General features: G+C 40.1%; 3 protein-coding genes across 4 annotated transcripts in view; 1 reads left to right on the forward strand and 2 right to left on the reverse strand.

Annotated features, from left to right (window-relative positions):
• Positions 1 to 14405, forward strand: part of LOC132423137 (T-cell surface glycoprotein CD1b-2-like) — a 34222-nt gene extending 19817 nt beyond the window's left edge. Inside the window, exons 1-6 of one of the 2 annotated variants that reach the window (XM_060008507.1) lie at positions 9984 to 10044; positions 10299 to 10565; positions 11245 to 11523; positions 11744 to 12022; positions 12503 to 12596; positions 13499 to 14405. In XM_060008507.1, coding sequence (XP_059864490.1) covers positions 9984 to 10044; positions 10299 to 10565; positions 11245 to 11523; positions 11744 to 12022; positions 12503 to 12596; positions 13499 to 13520 — 1002 coding nt within the window. In that variant the 3' untranslated portion in view covers positions 13521 to 14405. Of the gene's footprint in view, positions 1 to 9983; positions 10045 to 10298; positions 10566 to 11244; positions 11524 to 11743; positions 12023 to 12502; positions 12597 to 13498 lie in introns of those variants that run through there. The other variant, XM_060008515.1, reaches the window with a different exon arrangement.
• Positions 14406 to 16255: 1850 nt separating this feature from the next.
• On the reverse strand, positions 16256 to 16492 carry LOC132423147 (signal transducer CD24-like). Its single transcript, XM_060008528.1, has one exon. It carries the CDS (start codon positions 16490 to 16492, stop codon positions 16256 to 16258), a length of 237 nt encoding a protein of 78 aa, XP_059864511.1.
• Positions 16493 to 18507: 2015 nt separating this feature from the next.
• On the reverse strand, positions 18508 to 21167 carry LOC132426119 (E3 ubiquitin-protein ligase MSL2-like). The gene is given in 3 exon segments (XM_060012942.1): positions 18508 to 19608; positions 19611 to 20279; positions 21164 to 21167. Coding segments are annotated over 3 exon segments (1404 nt in total). The 3' UTR covers positions 18508 to 18877.
• Positions 21168 to 24997: the final 3830 nt, after the last annotated feature.

Raw genomic sequence — 24997 nt, forward strand, 5'->3', positions numbered from 1 at the left:
GTGTAGTTGCCTTTTTATTGTTGTGGCCTGAGCAGGTTGTTGTAGGACTTTGCTTCTCGTGTCCATTTGAGGGTTTACTGTGGCAAGTTGCTGCTACTTAGGATGGCTTTGTCCAAGTCAAGTGACTATTTTTATACAGATGAGTGTCACAGGTCAGTTTCTAAGGAAACATACTCAGGTGGATGTCTGCATGCAGAAGGCTTGCTGGGGGTGCTTTCAGGAACAGCAGGACTGAGGAGAGGGGGAAGTTGAACTGTGATGCAGTTTCAGTAGAGGATTTAGTCAAACTCACAGAGAGTTCTGGAGCTAGGATGACCCTTCAGAGACTTCCTAAAACTAGGTAATGGGACTTAACTTTTTACTCACATATTTGGTATGTGCTCTCAGGGAAGGGATGTCCCCTTGGACAGAGCAACTCTCCCACTGAAGGCAATGCCTGGAGAGGGACATGTCTGTGAGCTGTCAGCAGCCAACACTCCCTCAGGCTGAGGGAAACACTTATGTTTGTCCTGAAGGGGGTACACTGGTGGCTCCACAGCATCCACTAGAGCAAGAGTGCATTTCTATGGAAGTAGAGATTTACTTGCCAAGGCTTAAGTAAACACACAGGCCTCAAAAACAAAGTTAGTGTTGAAAACACAGGCCACAAAGCAAATCGTAGGAAATGTGCATGAGATTCTATGAGCAATGACCTTCAATTAGGCTGCCTCAGGAGGAAAGGCTGAGGCAAATTATCTGTTAAAGGAATCAGAGACTGTTAGATATAGAGTATTTTAAAGCATTAGGCAACAAAACAATTAGTGCCCGTTTTTGCCTTGGTTTTCAGTCTGGACTAGGTGTGCAGCTTAGATAAGGTGCCCCAAATTTGGTTCCTCTCCTATATTATTTTGAACTAGCTTCATGGTCAAGGAGACCTGTGAAGAAATTCACCTTGAATTCACGTGTTTTATACACATGCTCAGGGGTCACTTCCCACTCTAGAGTCTCAACTTGCCTGTACCAGTGTTGTTGTTGCCTAGATTTCTGAGACATAAATTGAGGCTCCACACATGAAAGGATGGTATGTTTTATTAATGAATAATTTTTTAAAAAGTAGAGGCCTTCTGCTTCTAGAAATGACGGACTATCTAATTTGAACCAACTCTCTTGTCAAGGACAAGTAGAAAACACGAGAAAATATAAAATAAAATCTGCCTGAAGACATTGAAGAACCAACAAAGGAGAAATAAATTACTGGGTCAATATCTAGGAGAAGACAGAAATTCACAGAATGAGCCCTGTAGTTGGGGCTGCTTTTCCAGTAAGAGCATCTGCTGATTCCATGAGAGGCAGATAAAAACACTGAGAAGTTCAGCAAAGCTTTCACCAGACTTGCAAATCGTCAAAGATATCACTGGTGCCTGAACTTTAGGTTACCATCTTAAAGGGCTGCATCTGAAGTAAGTGTGAAGCAGAAGGACAGTAACTTCGCATTCTATATACTTTGATCTGTGCACATTCTTTTTAAAATTTTGGTATTAAAAGATATAGTAAAAGCCTATCTATAAATAGTTTTAAAATACCATACAAAAATGGTACTATTACTTTTCAGTCTCCAACAAAACATTGGAGTGTATTGAAAATGTAAATATGAAATTAAAACCATTGTTAAATATAAGAGAAGAAGTGCTTATGCCATCATGGGATTAGGAATTCAATTTGTGGAAATCTTCAATACTTCTTTGGAAAATTTGAAGATATTAATAAAATTATGGGTTCCAGAAAACAAGCCAAGTGTATACTTCCAAAAATATCCTTTAAGTTGATGGACTTGGTACTAGTTTGCCATGGTATTTTAGTAAAATTAATACCATAAGCAGAATGATATTAGAATCCCAATCCAATGTACTTAATTCCTTCCAAGCTTCAAAGGATTAAGGCATTCTTTAAAGAAAAATGAAGTGATATGTCAATAAGAAGATATTATGGATGTTAACAAATTATAATTTTTAAATTTTGACTCCAAATCTTACAATATAAAGTCAGTCTTTACTTTGCATAATAGTGTGGGACGCTAAAAAATGATTATGCAAAGTGAAACCAAGCAAAAGACCTAAATAATCAATGGGAAAATTATGATCATTCCATCACCTTTAAAAATTTTTGTCGAAACATTAAAAAACCCTCTTACTGTTGGTTATAAACACACAGTTGACTCTTGAGCAATGTGAGGGTCGCAGTCATAAAATCTGTGTATAACTGTACAGCTGGCCCTCTGTGTCTGTGTTTGCATATCTGTGGATTCAACCAACTGTGGATTGTGTAGTACTGTATTTATTGAAAAAAATCTATGTAAAAGTGGACTCACGTAGTTTAAACCTATGTTGTTTTGGGGTCAACTGTATAGGGATATTGAAAAAAATAGTAACACTAGTATTAATTTAGCATGTTGTCACTGAAAATGATAAAAATGTCCAGAATTTAAATGTTTTATTTTCTTGTAAATATTTACCAAGAGCGGTTTGAACTGTGCTTGCCTTATTTTCATTCTATAACTTATAGATATGGAGTATCTTTTCTATGCCTTGGTGAATTTTCATAATTCTTTCTAAGATTGGGCCAGCTTCCAATTTACACTTTGAGTTTTTGATACATTGAGAGTTCTTTAAATGTGAAGTTTTCTGTAGGCGTCACTTCGTCTGGGACACCTTCATCCTTCTCATTTATATTGATAAGTTTGCCTTCACTAAGTTCCTCTAGGTTCATATCTATAATTTCTCAGCTAGTGGCAGTGTCAACATTCCCCATGTCTGCTATTTCTTCTATGACTTTATTTACATTCAATTCAAATCTCACTTCCAGCATTTTCATTTTCATCTTTCTTGGCCGATTCCCTCTTTCTATTATTCTTCATTTAAATGTCACACGGATTTATTATTGGGATACAAGGAGATAACGCAAGTACAGTTGACCCTGGAACAATGTGGGGTTAGGGGGACCAACTCTTTGCGCAATTGAAAATCCACATGTAACTTTACAGTTGGCCCTCCGAACCCACAGTTCTGCATGTGCAGATTCACCCAACCTCTGATCGTGTAGTACTGTGACTGTATTTACTGAAAAAAAAAAAATTCACGTATAAGTGGACTCATGCAGTTCAAACCATATTGTTCAAGGGTCAACTGTACACATTTTGCTGTCCATGCATGGAACAGAATTAACAGCCACTGACAGACTGTGAAAGAAGTGTTGTGATTGGTCACTGATGTCATTGGTTACTGATTGCACTTTTATTATTTCCATAGTCGTTCATAGAATGAAGAGTTACTAGTAAAGTTTGTGCTTTGTTCAATTACTAATCTTTAGTATACTGTGGCAACTGAAATTGAGCCATGTTGTTGGGGGATTGGCATTATTTAAATAAACCATGGTAACTGAAATTTGTGTATACTGAAATTGTGCAAAGCAAGGACTGCCTATATTAGAAAAAAGAAGATTGTATTGGTCATGGATCCCTAGAATTCAGGTTTGTGTCTTCTTCTGCCAAGCAACCAGCTTGAAACCAATATTTTTTTCAGTTGTAAGATACTTAATATTTATTTATTTTGTACATCTTTATTGGGGTATAATTGCTTTACAATGGTGTGTTAGTTTCTGCTTTGTAACAAAGTGAATCAGTCATACATATACATATGTTCCCATATGTCTTCCCTCTTGCGTCTCCCTCCCTATCCCACCCCTCCAGGCTGTCACAAAGCACCGAGCCAATATCCCTGTGCCATGCTGCTGCTTCCCACTAGCTATCTACCTTACTACGTTTGTTAGTGTGTATATGTCCATGACTCTCTCTCGCCCTGTCACAGCTCACCCTTCCCCCTCCCCATAACCTCAAGTCCGTTCTCTAGGAGGTCTGCGTCTTTATTCCTGCCTTACCCCTACGTTCTTCATGATATTTTTTTTTAATTCCATATATATGTGTTAGCATACGGTATTTGTCTTTTTCTTTCTGACTTACTTCACTCTGTATGACAGACTCTAGGTCTATCCACCTCATTACAAATAGCTCAATTTCGTTTCTGAGTAATATTCCATTGTATATATGTGCCACTTTTTTTTTTTTTTTGGTAGGAAAGGAAAGGTTGTTTTATTCAGGAGGCTGGGAACCTGGGGAGAAGGCAGACTCATGTCCAAAAGCCAACTCCCCACTGCCAGCCAGCGGACCAGAGCTTTTAGGGACATATAGGCAGATGGAGGGGGCTACATGTAGAATGGCACAGTCAGCTCTGACAGTCATCTTGAAATTGTTCATGCAGTGGTCTGATCAGTGTCATCTTGATTTTTTTTAGTACAATTAATCTTCATTTCCAGGCTTGGTGTGTTCCTATGTCTTTGAGGACAGTTCTTGGAATTGTGTAAGATGGAGCAGCTTAGGTCATAGCTACAATCTGGTCATCATGTAGTTAAACTCTTCCACCTTGTGAGGGTTTCAGTATCTGCAAAACTGCTCAACAGATATGCCTCAGAATACCCTTGAGGAGGAACTAAATGTCCTTGATTTTGTTTAATGGCTAAACTATTATTATTTTGTCTTGTTTGACTGCTTTTCTTTGCTTTTGCATTTTCTCACTTCTCTGATTAAATTTATTCTTTAGCTCAAGTTTTTCTACAGACAGGAGGCAGGCAGAGGACATGGGAGGGTGTTTCTGCCCTGGGAAGGCCCCATAGGGTCCTGCTCTGTTACAAAAGTAATAGAACCCCAATTCTAATTAGTTCATGTAAAAGAAAAAAAAGGAGACGTTAAGTGCTTATATAACTATACCACAAGAGGAGAGGCACTAAAGCTGGCCTTCAGAATACCTAGAATCAGGTGAGTCAGTCTGTCTGCCCAGCTGTTTCTCATATGCATTCTCTCTCTTGATCTTACCCCTTACTCTTTGCCTCTTGTTCTCTTTCTCTCTTCCATGTTGGCTTTGTTCTCTCCCATTGCAGGCAGTTTCTGTGTAGGATAGGGGGCATGGCTGCCAGCAGCCTAAGGTCACATCTTCAAATCTTCACAGAGAGGAGAGAAATATTATCCAATATCTCCCATTATAAAACATACAAGGGATGGCTTTCTGGGGTCCTGCTTGGGTATTTTTCCCTGAATCAATCATGATGTCTGGGAAGGAGGATTACATAATACAGGTAATGGTCTCCCTCTCTGGAGTCTGTTATTGTTATTTGCTTGTTTATTTGGACTGGCTGGATTATTTTAGTAAACTTTATATTCCCTGACAGTGTGAAGCCTCTGATGCTACTCCTTAGGGAGTGTATCTCAGGGTATGCCCACAGTTACTCTTTCCATGACTACACCCAGCTATTAAAATCCACTAATGTCTAGGAGTGGAAGAGAACTGGTTCCCCCAAAGCAGGTGGACAGGTAGCCCAGACAGACTGCTGTAGCAATGCCAAATATTAGGCAACTATACCAATTGTGTCTACCATGTGAAAACACTTAAGGGACTTAAGAGACTATTAAATTACAGAATGCACCACTAAGGTAGGACATAGACACTTAACAAAATATTCCAAAGCAGGAATACTCTCAGCTCTCAGTGAGGATTAGATGAAGGATTAATATGATCATCTAACTTCTCTCACTTCTTTAGGTTCAATGATTACAGTTACAGTACTCTACTTGGAAAACAGTTAAAGCCTAACAGTGTTTCCAAGATCACTAACTGTCCCTAATTTTCTTTTTTTTTTTTTAACATCTTTATTGGGGTATAATTGCTTTACAATGGTGTGTTAGTTTCTGCTTTGTAACAAAGTGAATCACTTATACATATACATATGTTCCCATATCTCTTCCCTCTTGCGTCTCCCTCCCTCCCACCCTCCCTATCCCACCCCTCCAGGCTGTCACAAAGCACCAAGCCAATATCCCTGTGCCATGCGGCTGCTTCTCACTAGCTATCTACCTTACTACGTTTGTTAGTGTGTATATGTCCATGACTCTCTCTCGCCCTGTCACAGCTCACCCTTCCCCCTCCCCATAACCTCAAGTCCGTTCTCTAGGACGTCTGCGTCTTTATTCCTGCCTTACCCCTAGGTTCTTCATGACATTTTTTTTTTCTTAAATTCCATATATATGTGTTAGCATACGGTATTTGTCTTTTTCTTTCTGACTTACTTCACTCTGACAGACTCTAGGTCTATCCACCTCATTACAAATAGCTCAATTTCGTTTCTTTTTATGGCTGAGTAATATTCCATTGTATATATGTGCCACATCTTCTTTATCCATTCATCCGATGATGGGCACTTAGGTTGTTTCCATCTCCGGGCTATTGTAAATAGAGTTGCAATGAACATTTTGGTACATGACTCTTTTTGAATTTTGGTTTTCTCAGGGTATATGCCCAGTAGTGGGATTGCTGGGTCATATGGTAGTTCTATTTGTAGTTTTTTAAGGAACCTCCATACTGTTCTCCATAGTGGCTGAACCAATTCACATTCCCACCAGCAGTGCAAGAGTGTTCCCTTTTCTCCACACCCTCTCCAGCATTTATTGTTTCTAGATTTTTTGATGATGGCCATTCTGACTGGTGTGAGATGATATCTCATTGTAGTTTTGATTTGCATTTCTCTAATGATTAATGATGTTGAGCATTCTTTCATGTGTTTGTTGGCAGTCTGTATATCTTCTTTGGAGAAATGTCTATTTAGATCTTCTGCCCAGTTTTGGATTGGGTTGTTTGTTTTTTTGTTATTGAGCTGCATGAGCTGCTTATAAATTTTGGAGATTAATCCTTTGTCAGTTGCTTCAGTTGCAAATATTTTCTCCAATTCTGAGGGTTGTCTTTTTGTCTTGTTTATGGTTTCCTTTGCTGTGCAAAAGCTTTGAAGTTTCATTAGGTCCCATTTGTTTATTTTTGTTTTTATTTCCATTTCTCTAGGAGGTGGGTCAAAAGGATCTTGCTGTGATTTATGTCAGATACTTAATATTTAAAAGACACAACAGAAGTGACAGTAAATTTCAATTTTTAAAAAGCTGACAAACAAGGATATATTGTACAACACAGAGAATATAGCCAATATTTTATAATAACTATAAATGGAGTGTAACCTATAAAAATTGTGAATCAGTATGCTGTATGCCTGTAATTTATATAAAATTGTACATCAACTATACTTCAATTTAAAAAAAGCTAGATAAAAGCTAGATAAAAAGCTAGATAAAAAATTCTAGAAATAATACATCATCCAGAGAAATAATTTAAAAATGATCATTTTATTTAGAGAACATGGAAAGATAATCCAGTCTGTTGTCCAGCATAAGTTGATCAGAATTGTTTTTCTTTTTTACTGATTGCTGAGAAAAAAAACTTTATGTATTCTGTGGGTTTGGGCAAATATAGAGTGGCATATATCCATCATTATAATATCATATAGAGTATTTTCACCATCCTAAAAATCCTCTGTGCCCTACCTATTCATGCCTCCTCTCCTGGAACCACTTTTTTGATATTAATTTCTTGGATTGGGCATTCCAAATTAATTAGAATATTTTCAATGCCAAACTCATGTGAGGCAAACCTGTGATTAAGAAATTTCATAAGAATAATTTAAAAAATTCCTAGGCAGAGCATAAGGCAACCATAACATTCCTTGTTATTTCCCTGTTCAGTTGGATGGATTTTTTTTTCTGGTCCAGTTTCACTGAGGGTGTAGTAGAAAGTCTCATGACAACCTGCATTTTTTTTTTTTGGTGGGGGGGGTGATCTCAAGACATTACCTCTTCACCCATGTGGCTACTGTAGACAAAAGCCTTGGGAACCAACCCTCGACAATGCCCTGGGAAGCTTCTATTTCCCTCTCTTGTTTTCAATGTCTTATTTGATTTGCTTCTTGAAGACTTTCTTATCATCTTGTAAGGTCAGCATATACATGTATAAATAATTTATAAAACTATAGCTTACCTGGCATATCGCTGTCTTGTGGTAGTTTTTTCTTGTTCATTTCTTGGCTTATATTTTGCAAAAAAAAAAAAAAAAAGCATCTTGCCTGTTGTTCATATATTTACACAAAGAAATCTAACGGTCTAATGATAAGGCAATGCTTTCTGTTTCAAAATTTAGCCAAGGTGGTGAGCAGCACTTAGAATGAATGGATAAATTAGGGAGGAGTGGTGACAAAATAGAGATGAGACCTTGGGGACTCAGATTAAGGGTAAATAGAGAACATTATGGAGCCATAGAAAAGTAAGAAATGAGGCCCAGGAGGCACAGAAAGAAAAGACTATGTAAATAAAAACGAATGTGAACACAGACCAAGTCAAAGAATGTTAAAGTTGAAGCAGAATTGGAGAATGTCAAGGTCTTTTAGTCCAATCATTTTGCAGTGGGAGAAATTGAGACCTAGGGCAGTGATCAATGCATTCTAGTAAGTGATTTACCCTAGATCTCAGGGTGGGACCCTTCCTACTGCTGTAGGTGTGAGATGGGGGAGGACACAGGACAGAGGCAGGGACTGCTGCTGGGAGCCAGAAAGTGGAGAGAATAGCTTGAATACGAGCTAATGGGGAAATGAAAGGCCAAGTAAAAGGCATGTTGTGGAAGGCAGTGGGGTTTCTAGAATAGGGAAGTGTGCAGAGGGTGAGGTTTCCGCTGGCAGAGAGGGGATGAGGGGGTAGAGTGTGACACTGGGGCAGGGACAGGACACTGGAGTGCTGAGGACAGTGCTCTCTAGCAGGAAAACCACCCACTGAGGTGAGCTTGGGGGAGGGCCAGGTAAGAGCCCAGGGAAAGGCAAGCATGAGGATGCCTGTGGCCTGAGCACCAATGGGGTGAGAAGAGGGAGCTTGGGGAAGGCTGGTGACAGAGGAAGAGCACTGGGCTCCCCCAGGACAGCCAGGACCCTCAGCCAGGCTGGATTCTAATCAGAGGTTGTCCCACCCATCTCAGATTATTCTTTGGGGGTCCTGTGTGTCTAGAGGGCCTATATAACCATCTCCTTCTCTCTCTATTGCATGTCATACAGATTTCAGACTCTTGCATTTATGTTCATAAGTGTTCACTGGTACAAATTGTCTTGTCAGTTTCCCTTTTCATAGATCCCACTCCTTTCACCTCCCCCACCCTTTTTCTTGTAGAATGATATATCTATATGAGCCTTTTTATATAAAATTGACATACATAGTAGGAGTTTGGATTATTTTTCATGAAAGTAATTGAAATATTTTAAGCATCAGCTTGACATGATCAGGTGTACATTTTTATAGCAATTCTGAACCAGAGTGCTGAACAGATGGGGAGAGGGTTTGGATTGCGTTGCACGAATAAGGGCTTGTGGCAGTGACCTGGGTCACATAGGATGAAAGCATTTGGCATTTGGGTCCCAGAATCAAATACGATAAAGCAGTGATTTAAATGCTTTGCATGCATGTAAATGATTGTCAACACACACCCACACTCAGAAACCATAATGTGGGTTAGAGAGACTAGGTAAGAGGGATGAGATAAGAAAGAGGGGCCATTGAGAACGTTGGGAAGAGGTAATGTCAAAGTGCCAGAGGAAAGGGGCAGTGAGGAGGGAGGTCCAGTTGGGTGTATAAACCAAAGGAATTCTTCTGGATTAAAAGAGACTGGAAGCAGAGCAATTGTTTAATATTACCCTCTTATTTAACAGATGTGGAAATAAAGGATGGGGGAGGTGAGATAACCTTTTAACATCACACGGGAGCTTTTCCAAAGTAATAAATATGAAGAAAGCTGAGGTCAAGGAGAACAGCTGGAAGCCAGAGACTTTAAAAAAAATCTGCAAGTCAAGGGCTGGAGCGGAAATGAGAGGCAGAGTGGGAGGACAGAGCTGTAGAAGACACAGTATTTCTGTGACGTGCAGTGTGGGTGAGGAAGAGATTTGTCAGTTGGAAGAGAGAGGAAGTCACTATAGAGTACTGAGAAAAAGGTTTGCTGAAATTAGAGATCAAACAGCACCTCTGAGGGTCAGAAGTTCCCAATGAAATGCTGCTTCTGCCACTTCTATTGCTAGCAGTTATCATCCCAGGTGGTGAAAATGAGGATGGTAAGAGGAACTCTGGAAGCTCCCAGAACAGGTGCAGGGGGTCTGGATGAAAGCATGCTGCACCTATCACTAAGGGTCAGGGCCCTCGTGTCTCCAGCCCTCTCCCCCCATTCTGGAGGTTGGGGATGGAGCTAGAAGCCTTGGGGCAGGAAAATGTCTTAGGCTCTGTGTTGTTGTTCAGACTCTGGGTTCTTTATCATTTCATCCTGATTCTTTCTTTCTCCTCACTCTTCTTATCCTTCCACCACCCACAGCCTTCCAGGGGCCAACCTCTTACCGTAGTATCCAGACTTTTACCATTGCCAACGGCACCTGGGCACAATATAAAGTCTCAGGCTGGTTGGATGATTTTCAGATTCATGGCTGGGACAATGACTCGGGCAAAGCCATTTTCCTGAAACCCTGGTCAAAGGGCAACTTCAGTAATGAGGAGTTGATTGAGCTGGAGGACCTATTCCAAGCCTACTTCATTGGATTGACCAAGGAACTGCAGGACTATGTCAGTAAAGTCCAGACTGAATGTGAGTACAGTCCTCTGCTCCGGGGAGATTCCCAGTGGTTTTTCTCTCTCCTGGTTAAGGCTATTACTCTCTTGGATCTTGGTTCCATCCTCCCACTTTACCCAACTGCATGCACACACTTCTCCAGAGTAGTCTCCAACTCTGACTCCACACCTCCAACAAGTATCCCAGATTCTTCCTGTTTCTTGCACCCCTGTGTGATAAATGAAGATCCCCCTTTGTAACCATCTCCTGGTTTGTTTGTGCATAACTGGCTTCTCTCTAACCCCAAGGACAAAGCCCTCAATTCTCTACTCTGTGCCTGAGTGAACTGAAGTGTGACTTCCTCCTCCTCCAATCCGTCTCCTCAAGCATCTCCTGCCTGATCCCTTCTCTCAGTGTAACTCTCCCCTTCACCCTGGGATGCTGTACTCCTGAGTCCATCACAAGCTGCTCCCCTTCTCCCCTCATGCCCACCCTACAGCCTTACAGCAGACCGTCCCCACCATTTATGACATGCATACCTTTCCCCAATGCTCTTCTTTCTGGAAAGGCTCTGAATACTGCAATTAGTTTTTGAGTCATCTCACATCTCAGACCTTTCTCCCACCCCCCAAATCCAAAGCCCCACGTCCTTTCCCCATAACTTTCTTTCTTGTTTGCTTTTTAGTAACTTTGTCCCTGTTTTCCTTGTATCCAGACCCCTTTGTGATCCAGTGCATAGGAGGCTGTGAGTTGCATTCTGGGAAGTCCATAGGAAGCTTTTTGAGGGGAGCTTTAGGAGGACTGGATTTCGCGAGCTTTAAGAATCATTCATGTGCACCTGCCCCAGAGGGCGGCAGCAGGGCGCAGCAGTTCTGTGCATTCGCCTCTCAGTACAAAGGCATCCAGGGTATCATAGAGACGCTCCTCTCAGACACCTGCCCTCGGTTTCTCCTTGGTGTCCTCGATGCAGGGAAGGCCGAACTACAGAGGCAAGGTTAGTTCTTTTCTCTTCATAAGACTTTTCTATTTCATGTCCTGCCACCTTCTTTGAATTCAAGAGTAGGAGGTACCTAAGGAGAGAGGGGCTTAATCAATAAATGATTTGATTCCCCTAAGAGTAGAAGAGGTCACTGTCCAAACCTGTGGGTTTCTGAATGCCTATGCTCTAGATTAGAGTCATAATCTGACAGTCTCCCTGCCTCTTCCTGCCCCAGTGAAGCCCGAGGCCTGGCTGTCCAGTGACCCCAGTCCTGGGCCTGGCCGTCTGCTGCTGGTGTGCCATGTCTCAGGATTCTACCCGAAACCTGTGTGGGTGATGTGGATGAGGGGCGAGCAGAAGCAGTCTGGCACTCGGCAAGGTGATACTGTGCCCAATGCTGATGGGACATGGTATCTCCGAGTAACCCTGGATGTGACGGCTGGGGAGGAGACTGGCCTGAGTTGCCGAGTGAAGCACAGCAGTCTAGGAGACCAGGACATCATCGTCTACTGGGGTGAGGAAGGACTGGGGCCCAGCTGGGAATGGGAGGAGATGGTCCTCAAGCACAGAGGAGGGGACTGGGAAAATGGAGGGATTTGATGGATGAGATAGGGAGGGACGGGGGGGGGGAGAAAGGAATGGAGAGAGGGAAGGAGAGAGAGAGAGACAGAGAGTCAGAGAGAGAAAAAGAGACAGAGAGACAGAGGTTGAGATTTATTCCTGGGACTACAGTTCCAAGAGGAATGAAAATAGATGATCTAAGGTATAGAAGAGATAAGAATGAAGGACTTATAGACTGGGTGGGATGGGGTAAGAGGGAGAGACAAAGGGTGGCTGTGAATATATGATATCCAGGAATATGAGAGAGAGAATCACAGATGCCTATGCATCAGAAGCTGATAGTGGTGGTGCTGACACTCGGGTGGGTAACAAAGCCAGGAGAACTAGAGAATGGGTTTGAAGTGACATCCCTGTGTCCTCTCCCAATTGCCAGGTCACCCCACCTCCGTCAGCTTGATATTTTTGGCAATATTAGTGCCCTCCTTGGTCCTTTTGATATGTCTTGCATTACGGTTTTTGAGGCGCAGGTGAGTTTTCCTTTTTAATCTTTCTTTTTTGTCCATCCTCTCACTGTTTCCCTCCATTTTATCTATTACATATTTTAGCCTCAGTATTTCCAGCAGACCCTTTCCCCTTTCTTCCCCACTCCCATCTTTAGGTAAATCTATTTTTAAAAAATATTTATTTTTTTATTTGATTGTGCCGGGTCTTAGTTGCAGCAGGAGGACCCCTTAGTTGCAGCACGTGGATTCCTTAATTGAGGCAGGTGGGCTCCCCAGTTACGGCTCATGGGCTCCTTAGTTGTGACATACAAACTCTTAGTTGTGGCATGCGTGTGGGATCCAGTTCCCTGACCAGGGATTGACCCAGGCCTGCTGCATTGGGAACACAGAGTCTTATCCACTGCGCCACCAGGGAAGTCCTGATAAATCTATTTTTAAAAAATTGTGGTAACATATACATGAGTTAAAAACTTACTGCATTAGCCATTTTTAAACATACAGTTTAGTAGTATTAAGTACATTCACATTTTGTGCAACCTATCTCTAGACCTTTTTTTATCTTGTAAACTAAAACTCGGCCCATTAAACCACATTCCCCATTCCTTGCTCCCCTAGTCCCTGGCAACCACCATGCTACTTTCTGTCTATATGAATCTGATTACTCTAGGTACCTCATATAAATGGAATCATCACTATTTGTCTTTTTGTGACTGGTTATTCCATTTAGCATAATGTCCTTATAATTCATTCATGTGGTGGTATATATTAGAATTTCTTTTCTTTTTAAGGCTGTTTTGTTTATCCGTTCATCTGTCAATGGACATTTGGGTTGATTCTACCTTTTGGCTATTGTGAATAATGCTGCTATGAACATGGTGTACAAATATCTCTTATGTAGAACAATTTTTTGCTTGTGATCTTAACAGGTCCTTTCAGAGTATCTCATGAGCCCTCACCATGTCTCCATTTCCATTTGGGATCAGTAACCAGGAGTCCAGAAACTCTGTCAGCCCAGGAGTCAATCTCATCATATTTCATCAAATAATCATCAGATTTGGACAAATCAGAGTGCCCATAGTTTGTAAGATTAAATCACAATTTATACACTAGCAGAAAAATAATTAAAAATTGTTATTATGAGACAATATCAATAGTAGGAGCCACTCAGATTTCATAGATGTGAGGTGAGAAAGAATATACCTCGGAATAAGTGAAATGATGTCCATGACTTAACAGTGACATCCCTTTGGCTTCTTATTTGAACTCTTTTGTTGTGATTCTGCTGAAATATCATTTGTTAAAGTGAGCTAACTATAATTATGCCGAGATAATTGTATTTGCAGAGATGCTGAACTATTTTAACATAATATCTCTGTCTCTGCTTGGATGATTTTCTAACCATGAGGGCCAACTGAGCAGCTTCTTTCTCTAGGAGGCCTTCTTTAGTGCTACAGTGGAAGTAACCCTCCCTTGTGTGGTGTCATGCTGAGATCCACATTACTCTGTACCCACAACATTGCAGTTCTTTTTGTTTTTCTTTTCTTTCTACTTGTAAGTTCCTTGAGAGAAAGGTTTGCTCTAGATGGATCCCAGGCAAGATCGCTCACTTGCATATGTGTTTGTTTAATAAAATAATCTAAGTTGCTATAACTGCCACGTTAATGGTCTTTTTTTTTTTTTCAAAATTATCTCCTTCCTTTTTTTCCTCTTTAGTTGATATTCTAGATTTTCCTCTTATTGAGATATTCTCACATAGCAAAAAATATCACGCTCTCCTTGTTTCTGCCCTGAGCTCCTCTGGAGAAAACCACTTCTGCCCATATTATAACTATAGTTTACATATAAAGATTAATCAGAAAAGGATCCTGTTTCTCATTTTCCAGTGAGAATGCATGAGAGGCAGGATGGGTGAGGAGTAATAGTGCAGATGGGTAGTTAAATGTTCAAGCAAAGAGTCAAGAGGGCTTTTCTTGCTCTCTGGGACTTTGATATCTGTGGTTTATCAAGTCAGTTACATTGTTGACTTTATGTTTATTGATTCTTTTGCTTATTCCACAGTTTCCTAGAAACCTCATTAAAAAAATCCAAACTCATTTAATTAAAAGAATAGGAAGGGGAAGAGGGGAGAATTTGGGTATATATATATATATATATATATATATATATATATATACACACACATATATATATATAAATTTTATTTTACTGTTTGTGTTTAATGCAAATCAATTCCATAACATGAGAAGTTACTATGAACCAAAGCACAAATACACAAACACAATATACAATCCAAAATAGATGTACAGCATTCAGGTATGAAACAAAAGAGAAGGTTCGTTCACACACATAGTAGCTTGAGATCTGCTGGATATGGTTGTTCCAGTGTAGATTTCTAAAGATGGAAAAAAATGACTTTGGTTATCAAGACTATTGTGGCCATATTAGATTTTGGAACATCTAAGCATCAGTGTGTGATCATGTGAACAAAAGACTTAGGGAGTGTCTATTTTTAAAAAGGTTTCCGTGCATCAAGGCAGTTGTGAAAAGATTTACTTTCTAAAATCAAGCCCACTTTAGGCTTAGGACCAGGTTCTAACTATCTAAAAATATTGATTGATAACAGAAAGTGTTCCAAATGTGGCTATTCAGTTTTAAAAAAAGTATTTACAGAAAAGAGTATAAAAGTTTTTCTGAATTTAATGTAAGCAAGCTTCCAGTCTTCCCTTGCCAAATATATTTGATGTATAGTTTAGCTCCTTCACATATTTGCTTTTTTAATTTCAAGATTTGTCAATCTTACCTTCAAAACAGATCATTTTTTAAACTGTAAAAAGTATTCCACATTATGCAGAAATAAAAAGCATTTTGAAATTAGTTGAGATCAATATAATTCTACTCTTTGTTATCTGTTTAGCTAAATGAATCTAGTGCTCTTTTTGAATAAGAATAGTTGATAAGTATAGAAGCAAAATGTACTCATTATGCTTGGATTTGGGGTAGATTCCAATCCATCATTGCCCTGGTACATATCAATGACTATATAAAAATTCAAATGTAATGTCAAACCCAATCCCCAAGGGAAAGATTTCAGTTCCCAAGAGAACAGTGATAGCTTCACATAAAGCTTTCTCTAGGGTACATCAGCATTAAATTAGTACTGCTGAAACAACACATTGAGGATTCACAGTAGCACCTGGAAGTTCCTTCTAATGTACATATAAATAGAATCACAGAAGCTTTCTGTTTTACCTCATTGTTTTATGGCCTTATAAATTTAATGAGCCAAATGAAAACTGAATCTCTGTTCTACATCTCATTCTTTATCTCTACGTAAGATAAAATCTATTCTTTCAAGGTAGAGTTTTATGTGTCCATACTTCTTAAGCCACATTTAAGGAAATCATCTCTTAACTAATTTTGGATGTTGTCTCTCTTCATCTTGTATAGGAAACTCCAGCAGGTTTAATATTAGCATTCATCATCTAGTCAAACCCTTCACATGCTCTTCAAACCAATCAAATTTGGGATCCCCAGCAGTTTCTGTCAATAAAATAAGGTGTGGAACTAGCAGATTAATTCAATGAAGACCTGTTTTTTTTTCCTTTGTCACACTGGATGTCTGGATGCCATCTGAATTGGGTTTAGAGGATGGAGAAGTATAGATGTTTCTTGGCCTGAATCTCTTAACAATAGAGATGTAGAAGGGAGAGCGAGATCACCAAGAGACTGGCTGTTGACTGCAGAGCACAGTCATTTGCCTTGGTGGTGGCATTCGCTGGATTGGGGGCAGCTGAGGTATGCTGGGAGGAGTTTCTTGAAGGTGTTACAACAGTTGTTTGATTTGAATAAATCTGCATAGGTAAGAGCAGTGTCAGAAGCAGCAGCCCCAGTCCGAGCCTGGCCACCATCGCTCTGCCCATGTCCGCTTCGCTGGTGTGCAGCGCGTCTCCCTGGATGCGGGGTGCGTGGAGGACCGCTGGCTCCGGGCAGGCGCAGGCAAGGTCTGGGTATATTTTTTGAAGGACTTAGGAAGGGAGGTCAGAGCAAGCGGAATTTTTCGGAAGCCAGGGGTACTGGAAGCAGTTCTCCCACCTGGACATTTTAGAACAACATGGACTTTAGGATTTGGGCAGGGTAGGAAATGACTGAAGACATAGTTTTTTCTCTCTGCATTAGCACGGCTGTTTATTTCTCCAGGATGCATTAAACTCCAACTCATCTTATAGAGCCAACATGCTGTCCTATGCTTCACTGCACCTTCAGCTACAGGCCAGGGCCCTGATTAGAGTGTTTCATGGAGTGTTGACTATGGACCACCAGCAGGAGTAGTACCTGTGAGCTTGTTAGATGAAGACATTTTCAGGCCCCACTCTAGACTTACTGAGTCAGAAAATCCTGGAATGGGAACTAGAATGCTGTGTTTTAATTAGTCTTTTAGGTTATTCAGATGAACATTTAATTTTAAGAAACTCTTGTCTAAAGATTTCTCAGGCTTTGGACTGTTGACACTTTGGGCTGCATAATTCTTTTTTTTTTTTTTTTCATTTTCCACCATTTACTCTTGTTATCAAAAATAGTTCAACTCTTCTCACAAAACAAAAACAAAATAGTACATACTGGACACATACATCACATTTTTCTTCCTATGGCTTTAGCCCACCCCCACCCACCAAAAGAGACAAAAAAAAAAAACAAACCCAACAACAACAACAAAAACAACTCTACCTGACCACATTCACAGAAAATGACACCAGGATACACTACAAAACAGAAGGTGTCATCTGCTCTGTGTCCAAAGGTTTCTTCTCCATGTCTTGTACTAGGTGAGTAACCATCATTGAACATGCTGTGTGCCAAATCAAAACATAACTTCAACATATGTCAGATCTCAGGAGAGATGGTGAACGTAGTAGAAACTGAAAATTTTCCAGCAGTATTTTTCTTTAAATAAGCACTGTCAAAGCAGCAACTCTTCTTTTAAATCATAAGGTCATTTCTTTACAACCTAGTCAGTCCTTGTTTTATTTGGGCTGGGCTCTTTCAAGCAACTGACTAGATTTCCCTTCAACAGAATGTTGTGACTCACTTATCTCCCCCATAAAAATTACAGGGAAGAAGTGCATTTAAACTGAAACATAGTTTGTGCTTTACATGCAAAAGAGTATTCTAAAGAATATCCTCCTAGCTTCAAACCCAACTAAACGCACAGGCTTCATAAAAAGGCATTTTTATTAGACCTCTATAAAGAAGTCTCCACAGTGAATAGCACCCTAAAAAAAAAAAAACAGGAAAGAAAGAAAAAAGCATATTCAAAATAAAGTCTGTGGCAAACAGAGGAAACGAAAATCACTTTGAAGTGGCCAATGGCAATAGGTATAATGCATAAATCTGAGTAACTTTTGGAGCATTATTCTAAAATTATTTTAAATAAATCCCAATTTCTAAATAAAACATTTAAATAATTTTTTAAAAAATTCTGTCACATACCATAGTCTAAATTCAATTACCTTCAGAATAGAACTGTTCTTCTCCACTTCATTTATCTAATTAGAACATTGCTCAAAGTGAAGGATTTGTTTTTTTCCCTAGAAATGAGTCAGACTTAACTAAAAATGGGGATCAACTCAGAAGAGTTTTGTGGCATAAACAACTAAAAACATCTGCAGTCTGACAGAATTTCAGTTTGTTCACTTTTAAAAGACAGATTTCTTCAACATTCTAATGAGGGGCAATTTTTCTTTCATAATACTGCTGATTTAAGAACTGCTACATACACCAGTAGCCAATTTTCATGATTAGAAATGGTATTATGTCAGCACAAAGGTTGAGCTGGACACATCAGCTTTTCAACAGGAGAAACATCAATGGCATCTGAAGGTAGCACTGAGTCTCCTGAACAAACTACTGGCTACTTTTTCACAAAATATGAGCACAATCTTTATGGACTGACTAGATACCACTTCCTTACATTTAATCATAAACTTTGATTATGCACAAAGCATGACCATAAACAGTGAGGTTAATGTTATTTTCCTTGCCAAAGTTCGTTTTGTATAAATCAGTTGCATCAGCATTTGTTCTCAAACTATGAGGTTCTGTAAGAACTAAGGACATATAGTTGTAGGGTTACTCCTCCATTATCTGCAAACTATTTCCCTGACACTAACACATATAACTTAGCAATGAAAACACTTGATACAAGTGATCTATATGCAGGAGCTCCGGCAAGTTAAACCAACAAAACCATAGCTGCCGTAAAACTGTAGCTATTTCCCTACCAGAGGTAGGTTTAAAGACCCACTGATTTAACAGTCGAATCTCATGTCTATAGCTTCATCCAAACTTTTATCATCATGTGTACTGGCAGCTAAAAACGTTGTTACTGGGGACCCTGTGACATTAATTACACTGGTGCTGGTACTAGCATTGCGCACAGCAATGCTAGTCACGTTAATGCCCAAAGTGAGCCTGATCTGCTCCAAGGCCTTTTCTGGCACAGCAAATGCCTCCAGCTTCTTCTCCCCATTGGCCATATAGGAGTTTTGGCAGCCACGACATATACAATCTAAGCAGGCTTTGCGGTTAGAGTAGCAAGGGCAGCGTTGGCCGCGGCATGTAAGAACACTTGGATTTTGAGTAGCACGCCCACATTTACACCGTTTCTTTTCCTGGGGCTTTTTATACACAGTCTTGGTAGGACTTCCTGGCATAAAATGATGACTAGGAATCTTTTCCTTTACTGTTTTGTCTTTTTTAAGAATACCTGGCTTGGTTTTAGAGTGAGATTTCTTGGATCCATGTTCATGACTCTTTTTCATGCTTTTAGCAGATAAAAGTACAGTTTTGCTGATTTTGGGTGTTGTGCCTCCATTGGGAACAGTTGCTATAGGTTGAAGAGAAATTTTGCTCTCCCGTTTCACTGTCACAGGAGCAGATGCCCCCAATGTTGGGCCTCGGATAATGGTAGAAATTGGAAGTGGCTGAACTTTCTCACTGTCGCTTTCTGATCTGGATCGTTTTCTATTCAATTTTGCTACTTCGGAGTTGCTGCTGTACATGATAACCCGTGAAGTGCAGGACTGGTGGACATAAAAACATTATGGCTGAGAGACTGGGAAGAAAGCTGCAGAAAAGGTCCCTTGGATACAGTGGCTTCCAAGTTAGGCTGCAAATTAGGGCAACAGACTTCTGCGTTTGAAACAGTTTCTAAGCTGCGGAGTACTTCCTCAACACTCAGTAACAAAGAGTCACCAGGTTTTATATCTTCACTGAAACTGCAAATATCAATGCCTGTGGAGCATAAGTCAGTGGCTACCGTGTCACAGACAGGTGGTAAACTGTCAGACAGATCCTCAGTTTTTATGTCAACAGTGTTACATACATCAATTGTATTTGAATGTTCAGGTGAAGGAAGATTTATACCAAATCTATCTATTGAAAGCCCATTATAAGTAAGCAAACCATTGATAACAGAACTGCCAATAGCAATGCTGAGGGTGCTTTCAGATACTGGAGATAAACTAGCTTGAGGATCAGTTGTGGGTTCTGAGGTCGAAGGTAAAGGGGAATGTGTCAAACACAAAGTAAAGGATGAATCTGAGGGTTTTTCCATCTCCTCACAAAACAATGATCCATCATTAAGCAAAGCCAAAATATCAGAAGAACAGTCGACTGCTTCTATTATATCCCGTGTTGGGCTGCATAATTCTTTGTTATGGAGGGTTGTTCAATGCACTGCAGGATTTTTAGCAGCATCCATGGCCACTACTCACTGGGTGCCAGTGGTACCTCCCCAGTTACAATAACCAAATATATCTTCAGACATTTCCAAATGTCCCTCGGGGGCAAAATTGACCCCAGATGAGAACCAAAGTCTAAGATAATGAACAGAATTTCACCTCCTCCCTCAGCACTTAGTTGGAATAATTGGTGATCCCACTTAAATAAAGCAATAGTTTATATTTGGTGGTTGAGGAAGGAGGGACTCTGTCTTGGGGGTATGATGCCTTCAAACCTCCAAGTTGCTATAGAATTTTGTTCCATAGGTAAAGCTGGCCCAGGAATGAAGTTCACAAATAGAACAGAATGATAACAGAGCCAAAGACCACATGTGGAGACTGACCTACCTCTGGATATTTTAGTTATATGAGCACAACAGATTTCATTTTTGCCGTACGTGGGCCTCTCACTGTTGTGGCCTCTCCCGTTGCGGAGCACAGGCTCCGGACGCGCAGGCTCAGCGGCCACGGCTCACGGGCCCAGCCGCTCCGCGGCATGTGGGATCTTCCCGGACCGGGGCACGAACCCGTGTCCCCTGCATCGGCAGGCGGACCCTCAACCACTGTGCCACCAGGGAAGCCCTCATTTTTCCTTTTAAAAGAACTGAGTTAGAATATTTACTTGCTTAAAAATTCTGATATTACTATGCTTTCTGATGTCTTGTAACAGTTTTTCTACATTCTTATTATGCCTTTCCTTGTTTTCTTTACTCTTCTTATTCTCCTCCCTCCCCCAAGTCATCATCCCTCAAAGGTGGTTTCTTGGACTTGTGATTTTCCTCTGTGTCCTTACCTTGGAAAACCTTAATTTACCCATGACTTTAACTATGACCTCTGGATGATTGACTTTCAAAAACAGATCTTCAGTCTCAGAATATAAGGGCTTTTCAACTCTTTTTATATGAGAGTTTGTGTGCATGTGTATGTGTTTGTGTGGTTTTTGCTAATCTATAGAAATATGTTAAAAGATATTTTGTCCTTGTTTCCAGTATCCGTGTTAAATTAACTTATTAAGTTTAATATTTTATCTGTAGGTCCTTTTGGATTTTCTATGCATACTCTCATGACAGCTCTAAGTATGAAAATTCCAGTTGTTTCTTTTCAATCCTCATGATCTCTTTTATTGCATTTTCTTGCTCAATGGCACTTGTTGTGAACAGCAGTACACTGTTGAATAGAATTGACATCTGACATTCTCATCTTTTTACTTGTATTGGATAAGAATTATTCAAGAGAATATTAGTTATGATAATTGCTGCAAGTGTTTCATGTATACTTTTTATTAGATTAAGAACACTTTCAAAGTTGCTAAATGTTTTTTATTATCATTATTATTATGGATGGCTACTGAATTTCATTAGGGCTTATCATGAAATGACAAAATCTTTTACATATTTTGTTTTCCCTTTAATGTTGTGAGTCACACTTATTGAATCTCAAATGGTAAAACAAAATTGTGTTTCTGCAACTTATCTGTCTTGTTCATAAAGTATTATGTGGATTCAGTTTGCTAATATTTTGTTTATAATGTTTTTTAGTTCTTATAATTTCTTTGGTATTTTGAGGGTTTTTAACCTCCTAAAACAAGTCAAGAAATCTTTCTTCTGTTTTTGTTCTCTAGGAGAATTTCTGTTATGTATTTATTTTTAAAATAAATATTTGGTAAAATTCAGTAGTGAAGACATGTGTTGGGAAGTTTTTGGGGGGGAGGGAGTTTTAAATTTCACAGATAATTTTTAAAAATAAAAATAATGGGGCTTCCCTGGTGGTGCAGTGGTTATGAATCTGCCTGCCAATGCAGGAGATACAGGTACGAGCCCTGGTCCAGGAAGATCCCACATGCTGCGGAGCAACTAATCTCGTACGCCACAACTACTGAGCCTGTTCTCTAGAGCCCACGAGCCACAACTACTGAGCCCGTGTGCCACAACTACTGAAGCCCACGTGCCTAGAGCCCATGCTCCCAAGAAGAGAAGCCACCACAATGAGAAGCCTGTGCACCACAATGAAGAGTAGCCCCCGCGTGGCAACCAGAGAAAAGCCCACATGCAGCAACAAAGACCCAATGCAGCCAAAAAAATAAAAGTAAACAAAATAAAATAAATAAATTTATAAAAAATAAATAAATAAAGATAACTCTTTTCAAATTGTCTATTTCTTTGTGTCCTCTTTGGTAAGTTGTGTTTTTAAAGGATTTGTCCAAGTTGTTCAGAGTTCTAATTTACTGTTGGCTTGTGCATAATATCTTCTTTTTATCGTGTTAATGTCTATAGGGTTCATAATTATGTACCCGGCCTTTTTTAACCAGATCTTAGAAATCGGTTCTCTCTCTTTTCTTTGTTTTCTCTCTCTGATCTTGACAGGAGATTATCAATTTTATAAATTTTTTCAAAAACTATGTTTTGAGTTGTTGGTTATTTCTATGATTGTATCATTTTCTTTATTATCTCCTTCCTTCTACTCTCTTTGCATTTATTCTGTTGTGATATAAGGACTCTGATCACCCAGTTCCAATGTGTGAGGGAGGGGGTTTCCTCACACATCCAAGAAGCACACTTTGGACCAGCTTGGGTGTCCTATAATTCAATTCAATTCTGACACTATCTACCTGGATATAGCATCAGATTCCACAGTTTAAGGGTTCAGACCTACAAGACTGTAGGGGGCAATCAGACTTGCCAGTCACAAATAGATTGGAGGTTCCCTTGACCTCCTTCTTAGATTTAATTAATTTTCTAGAGTGGCTTACAGAATTTAGAGAAACATTTACTTATTAGATCACCTGTTATAAAAGGATAGTTAAGAGCCTGATGGATGAGATGCAAAGGGCAAGAAATGGGGTAAGGTGGCGGCACTTCCATGCGACTCTAATCGTGCTGTTCTCCTGACCTCAATGTGTTCACCAAACTGAAAGCTCTTCAAGCACCATTCTTTTGGGTTATTTTTGGAGACTTCATTACATAGGTAAATTGATCAAATCATTGGTTATAGGGTTCAATTCAACTGCTAGTCCCTCTTACCTCCCTGGATGTCAGAGGGTGGGACTGGAAGTTCCACCCCTCCAATCACATGATTGTCTCCACTGACAACCAGCACCCATCCTTAGGTTATATAGGGGGTTTCCAAAGTCACTTCATTAACTAACAAAAGATATCTTGATTGCTTTCAAAAGTTAGGAAATTCCAAATGTTTTAGGAACTCTCTGCCAGTAGTGGCAGCTCCAAAGGTCAAGAACTACTGAAAAGAAGGTCATATACCAGTAGTGTTACAGAACACAAGTTTGTGTGCCTGATGCACAGTGAGGCCAAACAAACTGAAACGTCAGAGTTTGGAGCAGAGAAAGATTTATGTAGGGCCAAGCAAGGAGAATGGGTGGCTCATGCTCAAAAACCCCAAACTACCTGATGGTTTTTTGGGGAAAGTTTTTACAGGCAAAATTTGGGGTGCAGGGTGTGTGACTTTCTTCTGTTCAGTGGTGAGGTAACAGGGCAGTGTTCCAGAAATCTTGTGCTCAGTCTGAAGTTGCCATCCTCCACATGGGTGGGTGGGGGCTTGCAGAAGAACTTAAAGATATTTTTATGTATATTTCTTGAGGAGGAACCAGGACCCTTTCCCAAGGCTGCCTTATTGTTTCTTGCTTGCTCCTCCTTTGTTTCTGCATTCTATCCTTTCCCTGATTAACAACTGTTTGAATCTGTTTTCTGGAATTCATCGAGGGTCAAGGAGCTGAATGAAACGTAATTTCTACAAACAAGAATTGGGGGCCAGAAAGGCTTTCATGTCCAGGAGGCCCAGGGTCCTGCTCAGTTTCAATCCCCCTTTTCTTTGATATTTCTCAATCTTGAGGAGAACAGGTGCTGGATAAGAAAGGGAATAACATATTGGGTATAGAGGTTAATCATAAACTCAGCAGAGAAACTCAGGTGTAGGGGGACTTGGTTTCAATCCCACCTTGTCTTTCAACCTTCCCCAAATCTTTCAGAGAACATGAGGACAACCACTCTGGGTACTTCCTGCTGAAATGGGGCATAGTCCTGCCTCAGTTTTGGGAAGGTACACCAAATTATAAATATCCCTAAGTTCCAAGTCCTGGATCTGAGTCTGGTATGATTAAAACCTCAATCCCTTGGTCTGCCAGTTTGATGCAACCGACCCAATTCAAACTAACTTTAAGAGAGAAAACAGATATCATTCCCTGAGGAAATCAGGAGAATAAACCTGAAACCTAGTCTGGACCCAGCACCTTGGGGAGACTTGTAGCCAGATAGCCAGTCTTTTATTTAAGTAGGTTTTAACTTCTGGTGTTGTATTAACATATACACAATAGGAGCTATTGGCCACTACACAGTCTCCTTTTTTTATGCCAACATCTAATCTACAGAATCTTATTGTCTAAAAATTTAATTGTTACAAGAGGAAACCTTGAAAATGTAAGGCTGCAGCTTCTAGCTGCCAGCAGACATTGCTTTGAGAATGGTTAGTGGTGTCCCCTAGTCTGACACAGCTCAGAAAATTCAGCAACCCAGGAACATATCTGAGGTCACATCCACAATGGCCACCTAGTATTACCTTGGATGTCTGAACCATGGTTACTCTATTTTGACTTTCAAATGTACTTTTATCCTCAATGGCCAAAGTAGGTGTACA

The sequence above is a fragment of the Delphinus delphis genome, chromosome 1, assembly GCF_949987515.2.
Source record: "Delphinus delphis chromosome 1, mDelDel1.2, whole genome shotgun sequence".
NCBI lineage: Eukaryota > Metazoa > Chordata > Mammalia > Artiodactyla > Delphinidae > Delphinus > Delphinus delphis.